At 38.9% G+C, this 14,286-nt stretch overlaps 1 protein-coding gene across 1 annotated transcript in view; it reads right to left on the reverse strand.

The window, feature by feature from the left end:
• Positions 1 to 14,286, reverse strand: part of LOC127421880 (cell adhesion molecule DSCAML1-like) — a 97,564-nt gene that overhangs the window by 45,388 nt on the left and 37,890 nt on the right. Inside the window, exons 10-15 of the mRNA XM_051665073.1 lie at positions 8,714 to 8,919; positions 7,523 to 7,619; positions 7,204 to 7,332; positions 6,687 to 6,854; positions 5,979 to 6,049; positions 3,833 to 4,073 (exon numbers count right to left, since the gene is read on the reverse strand). Coding sequence (XP_051521033.1) covers positions 3,833 to 4,073; positions 5,979 to 6,049; positions 6,687 to 6,854; positions 7,204 to 7,332; positions 7,523 to 7,619; positions 8,714 to 8,919 — 912 coding nt within the window. The remainder of the gene's footprint in view (positions 1 to 3,832; positions 4,074 to 5,978; positions 6,050 to 6,686; positions 6,855 to 7,203; positions 7,333 to 7,522; positions 7,620 to 8,713; positions 8,920 to 14,286) is intronic.

The raw sequence follows: 14,286 nt of genomic DNA on the forward strand, positions 1-14,286 counted from the left end.
GCCTTTCTGCGGGAGGATCTTCTTCTCACAGACCAGTGTAAGGGCTCCGATGGTGCGGGAGCCGGGGCCGGTGCCACAGGAGGATGGCTCTGGCGAGAAGCAGATGGGGCGCAGGACTTTGGAGGCCTGAAGGCAGCCGAGTTGCGCCGCGGCAAGATGTGTTTGATTGCCTCCGTCTGCTTCTGCTTCCACAGTCCTCGACAGTGTCGCCAAAAAGCCCCCCTTGGGAGATGGGCGCATCGAGAAAGCGAACCTTCTTGGCATCACGCATCTCCGCAAGGTTGAGCCACAGGTGCCGATCTTGGACCACCAGAGTGGACATCGTCCGGCCCAGGGCACACGCCGTGACCTTCATCGCCCATAGGGTGAGGTCAGTCATGGTACGCAGTTCCTGCAAGAGCCCTGGGTCTGTTCTACCCTCATGCAGATCTTTCAACGCTTTGGCCTAGTGGACCTGCAGCATGGCCATGGTGTGCAGGGTGGAGGCGGCCTGACCCGTGGCCTTGTAAGCCTTTGTCATCAATGAGGATGAGAACATGAGGACATAACCCCTCCACGAAAGCTGCCTCAGCGTGCTGGTGCCCCAAGCACTCGAGACAGATTTCATAGCTATCCAGAGGGGAGAGATAACGGCCACATCCAGTATCATAAAGGCGAAAGGCCATCTTTAAAAAGACGCCAATCGTTTGTGTGAGCTCTTTTAGTAGAAAATATACTCTTTAGAATATACTCTTTTAGCACCTGTAGACTCTGCCACCGAAGCACCCAGTGGAAGCACAACACTCGACTGTGCGAGGGTGACCGCTGATATGCGCCGTAAAATCCAGCAGCGTAAGTGTAGGTGATGGGACGAACACAATACATGCATTCGGCTCCGAAGAAAAAATCTGAATGAGTGGTGCACGCCATCTCCTTTTATACCCGTATGTCTGGGGCGGAGAGTGGAATGCAAATTCCACTCACTAATTCTCATTGGCCTTTTCTATTTTAAGCAAAGGCAATTGGGGCTCTCAAAATCGAACCCCTAGTGTCACTACATCAACACAATGTTGAGTGAGTGACAGACAGGGAACAATGGTGCATTGCTGCATCAAAACAGCCAGCTCAGATGGTAATGGCTTTGGACTTTTATTTTGTGATTATGTTAATGTGTGTAACATACAAAATAAAGATATTGTGATGTTGAAAATACTATTTGAGCAGCTGTTTCATTAATGCACCATCTTCAGTTGTTCTCTCCTGGTAAACAGTAGCGCAAATGTGATCACACCAGTGTGACTGCATGCCTCTGAGCCCAGCCTAGTGTAATCTGAGATTGTACGTGCAAAGAGATAAATATTGCAGTTGTATGTTTCACAAGAGTGTAAATGGAGACCTGGTCCCAACTAAAATGGACCAAATTGACATCTGAGCCAAATTTTGGGCCAGGGACAGTGTGAATTCAAAGAGAACTGGATTCTTTTTTAATCAGTTCTGGGTCTTTGTGACTCAAGTGTAAAAATACGCTAAATTGTGGCTAGTTTTATATGGTTTTAGTTGGTCCAATCTGGTCATTTGTTGTCATTAGCTGGTCCAAGCTAGTTTAGAAGATTGATCAGCTGGATTATCAAATTCACAACTGTAAATTTGACAAATTTAGAAGAGAAACTAAAAAACACAAGAGAACCACCGATGGAAGTATATACAATGCTGAGGGAAGAACTCAACAGTTACATGAGCAGAAAAAGATCCCAGGAGCTTTCCAAAAATATGGATGGAGAAGAAAGACAGCGGGACAGAGTTGGGCAGAGGGGAGGAAGAGGAAGTTGGGAAATAGAGGGAGAGATAAATGAAAGGTGTTTTGAGAGCAAGTGAGAAAGGACTGGGAGCGGAGAGGAGTGGAGTTGAAAGCTGGAGAGAGGGAACTGAAGGAAAGATAAAAAGAGAGAGAGGGGAGACAATGCGCTCAGCTGCAGATAATTAGACTGGGAGGAAAAGCAGCAGATCAGGGAGAGGGGCCTCGGCAGACAGGATAATTATAATTATTTTTCCTATGCTTGTTTTTATTACTATTATTCTTAACATCATCAATATCAATGTTGATGTGGGACAGTGACACACATTCAGATGAGGGCCATGGGCCAGAGTCACCCTGTCACACGACACATGCATACACTCAGACAAGAGATATCCTCAGAGCTTTTTGACAAAAATGTTGAATGGTATGGTGATAGATAGATAGATAGATAGATAGATAGATAGATAGATAGATAGTCATAGTTGAGTTGAAGTCAGAAGTTTACATACAGCCAAATACATTTAAATTCAGTTTTTCACAATTCCTGACATTTAATCGGAGAAAACATTCCCTGTCTTAGGTCAGTTAAGATCACTACTTTATTTTAAGAATGTGAAATGTTAGAATAATAGTAGAGAAAATTATATATTTCAGCTTTTATTTCTTTCATCACATTCACGGTGGGTCAGAAGTTACATACAATTTGTTAGTATTTGGTAGCATTGCCTTTAAATTGTTTAACTTGGGTCAAACATTTTGGGTAGCCTTCCACAAGCTTCTCATAATAAGTTGCTGGAGTTTTGGCCCATTCCTCCAGACAGAACTGGTGTAACTGAGTCAGATTTGTTGGCCTCCTTGCTCGCACACACTTTTTCAGCTCTGTCCACAAATTTTCTATCAGATTGAGGTCAGGGCTTTGTGATGGCCACTCCAATAACTTGAATTTGTTGTCCTTAAGCCATTTTGCCACAACTTTGGAGGTATGCTTGTGGTCATTGTCCATTTGGAAGACCCATTTTCAACCAAGCTTTAATTTAATGGCTGATGTCTTGAGATGTTGATTCAATATATCCACATAATTTTCCTTCCTCATGATGCCATCTATTTTGTGAAGTGCACCAGTCCCTCCTGCAGCAAAGCACCCCCCACAACATGATGCTGCCACCCCCATGCTTCACGGTTGGGATGGGGTTTTTCGGCTTGCAAGCCTCACCCTTTTTCCTCCAAAAAGTAAGATCTTTGTCCCCAAGTGCATTTGCAAACTGTAGTCTGGCTTTTTTTATGGCAGTTTTGGAGCACTGGCTTCTTCCTTGCTGAGCAGCCTTTCAGGTTATGTCGATATAGGACTCGTTTTACTGTGGATATAGATACTTGTCTACCTGTTTCCTCCTGCATCTTCACAAGGTCCTTTGCTGTTGTTCTGGGATTGATTTGCACTTTTTGCACCAAACTATCTCTAGGAGACAGAATGCGTCTCCTTCCTGAGCGGTATGATGGCTGCGTGGTCCCATGGTGTTTATACTTGCATATATTGTTTGTACAGATGACCGTGGTACCTTCAGGCATTTGGAAATTGCTCCCAAGGTTGAACCAGACTTGTGGAGGTCCACAATTTTTTTTCTGAGGTCTCGGCTTATTTCTTTTGATTTTCACATGATGTCAAGCAAAGAGGCACTGAGTTTGAAGGTAGGCCTTAAAATACATCCACAGGTAGTTCAGTACAACTGAGTACAAAGCTAATTGGCTAATTGTCTAAAGGCTTGACATCTTTCTTGAATTGTCCAAGCTGCTTAAAGGCACAGTTAACTTAGTGTATGTATATTTCTGACCCACTGGAATTGTGATATAGTCAGTTAAAAGTGAAACAATCTGTCTGTAAACAATTGTTGGAAAAAAATTACTTGTGTCATGCACAAAGTAGATGTCCTAAATGACTTGCCAAAACTATAGTTTGCTAATATTAAAATAATAAGTTTTAATGACTTCAACCTAACTGTATGTAAACTTCTGACTTCAACTGCAGATGGATGGATGGATGGATGTTCAGTTTCGTACCATCTTCAAGTGTGGTGGCATTGATCTCAGAACTGGAAGGTCCGGTTCCAGCCCTGTTGAATGCCTGGACCACCACGCCATACTGAGCAAACTTCTTCAAGTTATCGAGCGTGTAAACTTCGCTGTCGCCTGTTGCTTTCATCTCCACTATACTGTATTGACCATTACTGCCTGGCCCATTCTCCCTATAACCGATCTGATAGCCACGGATCACACCGTTCTGGAGATCCTTCTTAGGTGCCTGAATGGAAAGAAAAGACAGTGAGACATAGGGCTCTAATTTTGTGACCGTGCTAGGCGCAGCACAACACGCAATGACCATGAGCAACTTCTTATCTAATTTTTCGCGAGAACGCTAATTCTCAGCAATATTTTTATGCCAGGGCAAAGCGCTGGTGGAGGTGGGTGGGAGTGTTTATGCTATCTGTTGATGTATGCGCACAAACTGTGTGTGTATTGTATGTTAATGAAGTGCTGCATTAAGATACAACATAACATATATCATAGCATACAATTTGCTAATTTCATGAGAAATAGGTCATTTCACTAAGACTTTTCAATACCACATCTGTTTTCAGTGCAAAGCCTAAATTCAGTTCCTGCTTTTCCAGTTTGGAGATTCCACCAGCAGGTAGAAATAAAGTTCATTTCCAAATATAGGTACATCAAATTATGTCCGTGACAATCACTGTTGTAGCCATTTTATGAAACAAAAATTTATGAGATTTGTGTTACAGATGTCATGGTTTATTTTTTTTTAATTATTATTATTATGTTTATATTTACAGTTGTATTTATTATATAATTTTTATTAATATTTGTCCACCTGTTTGTCGAAGAGTGATATTTATTTACTACATAAGAGACCGTGGAAGAAGTTGGATAGGGTAAATGTTTGGATTTTACGGGAGGTGGTTATATAGGATTTGTACCACTTCATTATTTTGATTTGTTATAATTTCATTTAGTTTGAAGTGGATTTTGAATTTAGATATATTTCTAGTTAATTTTTCTGTGTTTAAATACATTGTATTAAAATTTAAATAAATTAAATTCATTTTTTAAAGCAAAATCGACTTGTAGGAGTGAAATGCGTGCAAAAATCCACAGCCTAGCTGGGAATGTTGATACAATCACTGTTAATACTAGCCATGATTTGTGTGTCACTTGATCAATATGGTTAATAATACTTACATTCTCTATAATTTAACTGATCCTACATCCAAATCCTGACTAGAATCACATTTTTCTTGCGTATAAAAGGAGCGTGTCACTGTCATAAAAATATGCCAGACATTCAACAAGGACTCAGTTTATGCACAAAAGAAGTGTAAGTCCTTATTTCTACTCTTCTAATGGACCCTTTCCACAAACCTGTTATGATGCGTTTCTGGCTTCTTTAACAATGTAAATTTCCAATTTAAAAAATATTTACTGTAAATGTATAACATTGTACTTTGTATTATTATTTTTTTTAAAATCATTTACCATAGTTGCGATGAGGCTTCTAACACATCTGCTGAGGGAGTGACAGAAAATTTGGGCCATTTTCTCTCTTCTTATTGCTGTTATCCAGAGCCCAATTTTTAATCTTTTTTTTTTTTTGCAAAGCTGTGAAAGCGTAATCGTTGATTTGATCTTTTGCTGTTTGATCAAACAGGTAAGCAAAAATTAAATTTGCTGTGGTCTCCCATTCACCAGCATTCAAGTTTACTCTGCTATTTGTCTACTTCTGCTCTCCAACCCGGATATGTGAAAAGGGTCCATTCATTGCATACAGACAGCCAATTTACACTACCAACTTTTTATGAATACAGTATGCTGTCTTTGTTTATATCGCTGGTTCTTAAAAGGAAATTAACCCTCAGAATTAAATTGCACTTGACCCAGCCCATTAACGCTTTGCACGCACAATTTCGCCAAACCCACTTACGCCTAGACTTAAAAAAAAAAGAAAAAGGCACAAAAATGCCAACAATTCATGGCTATGTCCATTGACATTAGCGCTGAGCTTAGCGCTAGCACTCTTAAAATAGGGCCCATAGAGTTTAAACTTCTTGAATCTTAGCTCTTTTGCTGAACCAAAAATATTTTTTTGGGTTACAACCATCCCGAAGAATAGTAAGTCTGGGAGTTGCAGGCATACCTTCCAGGTCACACGGATACTCTGAGAGGTCATTGGTTGGAGAATCACATCCATAGGTGGACCATCAGGAGCTGTGAGCAGAAGACAATAGAGATTATAACATGTCAGAAGAATATAAAATAAAACACTTTATGTCCCTGCTGAAAAGACCACCATAACTAATCACTTATACCCGAGACATTAAATGATTAGATTTGTCACTCATATACTTATGAATGGGCAAAATTGTAACTCTAAATATGGTGGCTGTTGACTTTCAGTCAAAAGAGACAATCGCCTTTTTCATACAGACATCGCCTGTCAGTTTACTTAAGAATGCACTTGCGCATGTTTTTTGCATGATTTGAGCTGAAGAAGCACAATTCATGACACGAATGTTGTCAGATTTTATTGCTGATTTAAAATATGCTGTTTCATCGTAATCTTGACCAACTGGAGGCTTTTGCAATATGGCCACTGAGTATCCTGAGTAACGGGATTTTGGTTAAGACTTCCTTGATTAACCAGAAAGACCAGGCTTGGCTGACCAAATTTTGCTGGGAGATGCTAGGGGATGGCATGAATATGCGGGTCCACCACTGAAACCAAACCATCCCTAAACAGTATAAACCAGCCATGACCAGCATGGAAATTCAAGCTGGTATAAGCCAGTCTTTTCAGCAGGGGTATGTGGAGTTTGTGTGTGTATATCAGGGACAGTACACGTACGTGCTTCCTCTGTGCTTATAGTCAGCTCTTTGCTGGCTTGACTGCGTCCAATCTTGTTGTAAGAGTACATGCGGATGCTGTACACGGACGCTGGATGGAGCTCCACAATATTGGCCTGGTTGTTGGTGGGCGAGATCTTCCGGGTGGCATGTTTCAGCTCCCATGGGTCTACAACAGAAACAAAATAACATGGATACTTAACTACATTGCACCTAGATCCAGGCCATTCCAGAACATTGTTTGTTGGTGTGCAAAAAGATCTATTTACACATCAAATCATTCGGATATGAATAAACAAGTAATGAAAGGGAAAACTAGGACAAATGCAGATGTACAAAAAGCAAAATAAGGCAATACATCCAAGTAGTAAAGGCACAGGAATCCATTCAGGTCCCATTCATCTTCTCACAGTCTGAGGTTATTCACTACATATTCTTCTGACATACAAATACATATTTAATGCACAATCACAATGTAATTCAGCCAAGCTTGAAATGGAAACAAAGCAATGCCACACCGGATTTGTTCTTGTACTCGATGTCGTAGCTCGTGATGATGCTGTTGCCGTCAAACCGCTGCGTCCACCTCAGGTTCATACTGCGATCTTTGACCTCTCGCACCTCCAGCTCTGGGGGATCAGGTGGCTCTGCAAACAAAACAAGTGGAAACGACTTCAAACAGATGGGGGAGATTGAGACACATAGAGAGAGGGAGAGAGTGAGAGAGTGAAGAGTAAGAGGTGGCTTGGGGCCTGGAGGTAAATTATTGATTTTGTGTCTCTAGATAAAGAGTATAATGTAAGATGTGAGCGTGTTGTTCATGGCTGATTGTCTTGCCTTGCACCGTCAGCTGGATGAGCCCTCGGCCCTCGCCGTATGAGTTGATGGCATGGCAGGAGAAAAAGACGGAGTCCCCGCGCTCAGCTGGCTTCAGCTGTGTAAAGAGAGAAAGTGTGTTAGAGAGAGATAAGGGGCTTGTTTAGGACGTGTTAGGGGCTGCTCACATCGGACCAGTTTTTGCCTCAGTCTGAGCTGTTATTAACTGTTTACCTATGTAAACGTGCTACGTCTCACTGTCTCGTGCAGGAGCACCACGCTTTTTAGATGCCGTGTTAAGTTAAAAAGAACTGTTAAAAACGTCTCGAGACACCTGCATTGTGTTGTATTTGTAGCACCACATCTTGCTTTTTTAGTGCAAGAATGAGTTAGTTGTGAACGGCCCCTTATGCAAATGTTTTCATATTTGAGGACCACTTTATGGTTTTTTATACAATGTAATTATAATTAGGAAGTGTTATGTGGACAAGGGTACATAGTTTGTTAGTAGAGTAGGTTGTTCACACCGAACACAGTTTTGTGTCCGTATGTGCTGTTTTTAATTTGTTTTCCTATGCAAAATGCGCTAGGCGGACGTTTTAGTTTAAGTATCTTGTGCAAGAGCGCTGAGTTTTTTAGATAACGCATCAAGTTAAGAAGAACCTCAACTGTTAAAAACACATCTCAGGACACCTGCATTCTTTTCTATTCGTAATGATGCATTTTGTTTTTGTAGCACAAGAATATGTTCGGAGTGAACGGCTCCTCATACTATTTTCCTCGTGATTGGGGGAAACTTTATAACTGCCTCTACATACATAACCCCACCTAGTGTTATCTTTTTAAGATGAAGTGTATAAATGTATCAATGTTAAATTAAGCAAAATACATTTGAGGTTTAGAAACAACAAGCTTGGAAAGTTTGAGAAACCTGTCTGGAAACATTCACTATTTTTGCAGTTCTGTTTGGTGCCACTAGCCACGCAGACATTACAAACTTCAGTAGTAAATATTATTAAGTCATATACTCTAGCGAATCCAAAACCAGTTTCTATACATCAGGTTATATCTATCTCTGAAAATAAAAGTACATTTACACTGATTGGGACTTGTTATCAATCTCCACCAAACGTCATTCAACATCTGCGGTACTCCCACGCTGACTACATACACATATACTGTATGAGTGAGTGTGTGTACTGTATGTCTCACCTTCAGTGTGGAGATAACTTCATCGCTTTTCTCATTGGGGCTTGTGGTGATGGAGTATCGGGGGTTGCGGTCGGGGTCGATAACAGTGTCGCCCCTCTCCCAGCGGATGATGATGGGGTACTCACCACGAGCCGTGCAATTTAACTCCTTGTTCTGCCCTTTTATGGCCATGGTAGTATTTGGATGGGATGTGATCATGGCGGGAACTGCAGGAGAAGATGAGATAGCAGGGCAGGAGGTAAATAAATAATAAGGGAAGTAAATTTAAAAGAAAAACAGGCAGGGGTCAGTGTGACTTTAACCCGACAACTGGCGGTCTGGTGACATGGGTCTCTCTCCATCTCCTCAATCACTTTTCACACTCTCTTGCTCACTCATTCCCTACCGAGTAACTCCTCTCTTGCGCTGTCTCACACACACACACACAATATCGATCTGAGGAGGGTTCCGCTGTTTTGTTTTCATCATTTATTCATTCTCTCCCCTTCCAACGAGTGAAACAGATAGAATTGAGGGAGGCAGAACAGAGGAACGATTCAATCAATAACACCAACACTGAATTAGAGAGAGAGAGATCCACTGTTATACATGAGAAAAAAAGATCGGATCCTGTAAACACAAAGCAGCATGATATCCACAGTCTTTGCATTTAAATGTTATAAAATATGTTCTATTCATCTCTAGCTAGTATGTCAAAATCATCTTACATTTCCAACTGATTACTCTCCCTAGGTTACAAAAACAAAAGTATTACCATTTTGAGTGAATCTCACAAAAATATGTCTAGATCATGTTTCACCACAAAATTTATATATATATATATATATATATATATATATATATATATATATGCATAAAGAAAATTAAGTCTATTTTTAGGACTATTGCGATTTTTTTTCATTATTTTTTTCATTATTTTGCATTCATAACAATTATGCACATTTACTCTTTATAAATTTTATACATTTTCATTACCGTAGTAAATTGTTTTACTTTAGGGTTTTTTATTTTTTATTTCTAATTCTAAATGGTAATTCTCTTTGATTCTTATTACTATAATCCAATACTTATTTCTGTATTAATAATAATAAAAATACTGTAATAAGATGTTTTTTTTTTATTATTATTATTTAAATCAGCACAAATTAAAGGCAGTACAACAAATAATACAGTGTTGCAGAATAAATATATATATATATATATATATATATATATATATATATATATATATATATATATATATATATATATATATATATATATATATATATATATGCTGTACAAGTGGTGGTGGCATAATGGACTAAAGCACTGATCTGGTAAGCAAAAGGTTGTTGGTTCAATCCCCACAGCCACCACCATTGTGTCCTTGAGCAAGGCACTTAACTCCAGGTTGCTCCAGGGGGATTGTCCCTGTAATAAGGGCACTGTAAGTTGCTTTGGATAAATGTAAATGTATATATATCTATATATATATATATATATATATATATACAGCTCTGGAAAAAATAAAGAGACCACTGTAAAATTATCAGTTTCTCTGGATTTAATATTTATAGGTTTGAGTTGCATTTTTGTTTTATTCTATAAAGTACTGACATTTATCCCAAATTCCAAATAAAAAATATTGTCATTTAGAGCATTTATTTGCAGAAAATGACAACTGGTCAAAATAACAAATAAAGATGCAGTGTTTTCAGACCTCGAATAATGCAAAGAAAACAAGTTCATATTCACAAGTTTTAACTTTGGAAGAGTTCAGAAATCAATATTTGGTGGAATAACCCTGATTTTCAATCACAGCTTTCATGCATCTTGTCATACTCACTACCAGTCTTTCACATTGGGTTATTCTACCAAATATTGATTTCTGAACTCTTCCTAAGTTAAAACATTATATTGTGTTTGTGGCAGGGTGGAGGGCAGGGCCGGGTCGTGATTCCGCACACCCGGCCCCTAATTAGGCTGATGAAGCCCGAGAGGGATAAAGGTGACCGGAGACGGTGGTGCGACAGAGAGAGAGTTACGGGCAACTGCCCGACACCTGTGTGTCGCACTGCCGTCTCCGGTCACCTTTATCCCTCTCGGGCTTCATCAACCTAATTAGGGGCTGGGTGTGCGGAATCACGACCCAGTCCTGCCCTCCACCCTGCCACAGTGTTGTTTAAAAATGAATATGAACTTGTTTTCTTTGCATTATTCGAGGTCTGAAAACACTGTATCTTTTTTGTTATTTTGACCAGTTATCATTTTCTGCAAATAAATGCTTTAAATGACAATATTTTTATTTGGAAATTGGGAGAAATGTTGTCAGTACTTTACAGAATAAAACAAAAATGCACATTTTACTCAAACACATACCTATAAACAGTAAATCCAGAGAAACTGATAATTTTGCAGTGGTCTCAAATTTGTTTTCCAGAGATATATATATATATATATATATATATATATATATATATATATATATATACACTATCGGTCAAAAGTTTTGAAACACTTACTCATTCTTTATTATACATTTTATTTTATTTTTTGTTTTTTTGTTTTTTCACATTTAGAATAATAGTAAAGTCATCAAAACTATGGAATAACATAAATGGAACTATGGGAATTATGTTGTGACTAAACAAAATCCAAAATAAATCAAAACTGTGTTATATTTTAGCATCTTCAAAGTAGTCACCCTTTGCCTAGAATTTGCAGACATGTACTCTTGACATTTTCTCAACCAACTTCTTGAGGTATCACCCTGAGATGCTTTTTAAACAGTATTGAAGGAGTTCCCATCTATGTTGGGCACTTATTGGCTGCTTTTCTTTATTATTTGGTCCAAGTCATCAATTTCAAAAACTTTTTTTTTTTTAATTAAATGTTAGTTTTATAATGAAATTAATATGGTGGCACAATTAAATTTTTGTCTACAAAACTAATTTCAAACATTTAAGCATACGCCTTCAGATTAAAAGATTTTTACGATAATGAGAAACATTTCAGTCAAGTGTTTCAAAACTTTTGACCGGTAGTGTGTGTGTGTGTGTGTGTGTGTGTGTGTGTGTGTGTATATATATATATATATATATATATATATATATATATATATATATACGAGGGGGACCTACACAATATTAGGCAGGTGGTTTTAATGTTGTGGCTGATCAGTGTGTATATACATATATATATACAGGTGCATCTCAATAAATTAGAATGTCGTGGAAAAGTTCATTTATTTCAGTAATTCAACTCAAATTGTGAAACTCGTGTATTAAATAAATTCAATGCACAAAGACTGAAGTAGTTTAAGTCTTTGTTCTTTTAATTGTGATGATTTTGGCTCACATTTAACAAAAACCCACCAATTCACTATCTCAAAAAATTAGAATACATCATAAGAACAATAAACAAAAACATTTTTAGTGAATTGTTGGCCTTCTGGAAAGTATGTTCATTTACTGTATATGTACTCAATACTTGGTAGGGGCTCCTTTTGCTTTAATTACTGCCTCAATTCGGCGTGGCATGGAGGTGATCAGTTTGTGGCACTGCTGAGGTGGTATGGAAGCCCAGGTTTCTTTGACAGTGGCCTTCAGCTTATCTGCATTTTTTGGTCTCTTGTTTCTCATTTTCCTCTTGACAATACCCCATAGATTCTCTACGGGGTTCAGGTCTGGTGAGTTTGCTGGCCAGTCAAGCATACCAACACCATGGTCATTTAACCAACTTTTGGTGCTTTTGGCAGTGTGGGCAGGTGCCAAATCCTGCTGGAAAATGAAATCAGCATCTTTAAAAAGCTGGTCAGCAGAAGGAAGCATGAAGTGCTCCAAAATTCCTTGGTAAACGGGTGCAGTGACTTTGGTTTTCAAAAAACACAATGGACCAACACCAGCAGATGACATTGCACCCCAAATCATCACAGACTGTGGAAACGTAACACTGGACTTCAAGCAACTTGGGCTATGAGCTTCTCCACCCTTCCTCCAGACTCTAGGACCTTGGTTTCCAAATGAAATACAAAACTTGCTCTCATCTGAAAAGAGGACTTTGGACCACTGGGCAACAGTCCAGTTCTTCTCCTTAGCCCAGGTAAGACGCCTCTGACGTTGTCTGTGGTTCAGGAGTGGCTTAACAAGAGGAATACGACAACTGTAGCCAAATTCCTTGACACGTCTGTGTGTGGTGGCTCTTGATGCCTTGACCCCAGCCTCAGTCCATTCCTTGTGAAGTTCACCCAAATTCTTGAATTGATTTTGCTTGACAATCCTCATAAGGCTGCGGTTCTCTCGGTTGGTTGTGCATCTTTTTCTTCCACACTTTTTCCTTCCACTCAGCTTTCTGTTAACATGCTTGGATACAGCACTCTGTGAACAGCCAGCTTCTTTGGCAATGAATGTTTGTGGCTTACCCTCCTTGTGAAGGGTGTCAATGATTGTCTTCTGGACAACTGTCAGATCAGCAGTCTTCCCCATGATTGTGTAGCCTAGTGAACCAAACTGAGAGACCATTTTGAAGGCTCAGGAAACCTTTGCAGGTGTTTTGAGTTGATTAGCTGATTGGCATGTCGCCATATTCTAATTTGTTGAGATAGTGAATTGGTGGGTTTTTGTTAAATGTGAGCCAAAACATCACAATTAAAAGAACCAAAGACTTAAACTACTTCAGTCTTTGTGCACTGAATTTATTTAATACACGAGTTTCACAATTTGAGTTGAATTACTGAAATAAATGAACTTTTCCACAACATTCTAATTTATTGAGATGCACCTGTATATATATATATATATATATATATATATATATTTATTATTATTATTATTATTATTTAAATCAGCACAAATGAAATGCAGTACAACAAATACTACCATGATGCAGAAATACATACATATATATATATATATATATATATATATATATTTAACAGGGCCTGATTTCTTTTTTTTTACATGAAATTAATTTATCTTCTCAATGTCTGAAATGGGGCATAATGCTCTGGTTTGTGAAAATACCCATGTCTGAGATTTGTTTAAATGTGTCCAGAGCTGTAACTCAGGCCCAGGGCAGTGTTGTGTGGACGGCAGTATTCTACACTCTAGATTAATATGAGGGATCAATATTATGGATGTGGACAGAACGGATCGCGTGTCCGATCTAATGATCAATCATGAGATGGCCTTACGGATTCCTTTGTAATGTTCTATTAATCTAAATGAGTTGAGTAGACTCAAATATGTTGTTCTGGTTCCCTTGCTCTTATCGAATCGCTTAGACACAATACACTTTCCAATACATTGGCAATTATAGCTACTACATAAAAAAGTTAAAAGGCTTCTTGTATTTCTTGTCTCAGTGTGACTGATATATCATAAACCAGGTCATCAGTTTGAGTAACCAAGTGAGGCATGTGCAGGTGTATGTGTGTGTTTTATGTATGAATGTGCAGGGGTGGTGTTGTGTGGGTGTGTGTGCATGTGTCCACCCAAGCATCTCAAACCCTTCCCGCAGGCATCAGTCTCAGACATGAAAGCCCATCTGAGGGCCTTTCTTAAACAAAGACCTCAAAAACACAACATCCCAAC

The sequence above is a fragment of the Myxocyprinus asiaticus genome, chromosome 31, assembly GCF_019703515.2.
Source record: "Myxocyprinus asiaticus isolate MX2 ecotype Aquarium Trade chromosome 31, UBuf_Myxa_2, whole genome shotgun sequence".
Classification (NCBI taxonomy): Eukaryota; Metazoa; Chordata; class Actinopteri; order Cypriniformes; family Catostomidae; genus Myxocyprinus; species Myxocyprinus asiaticus.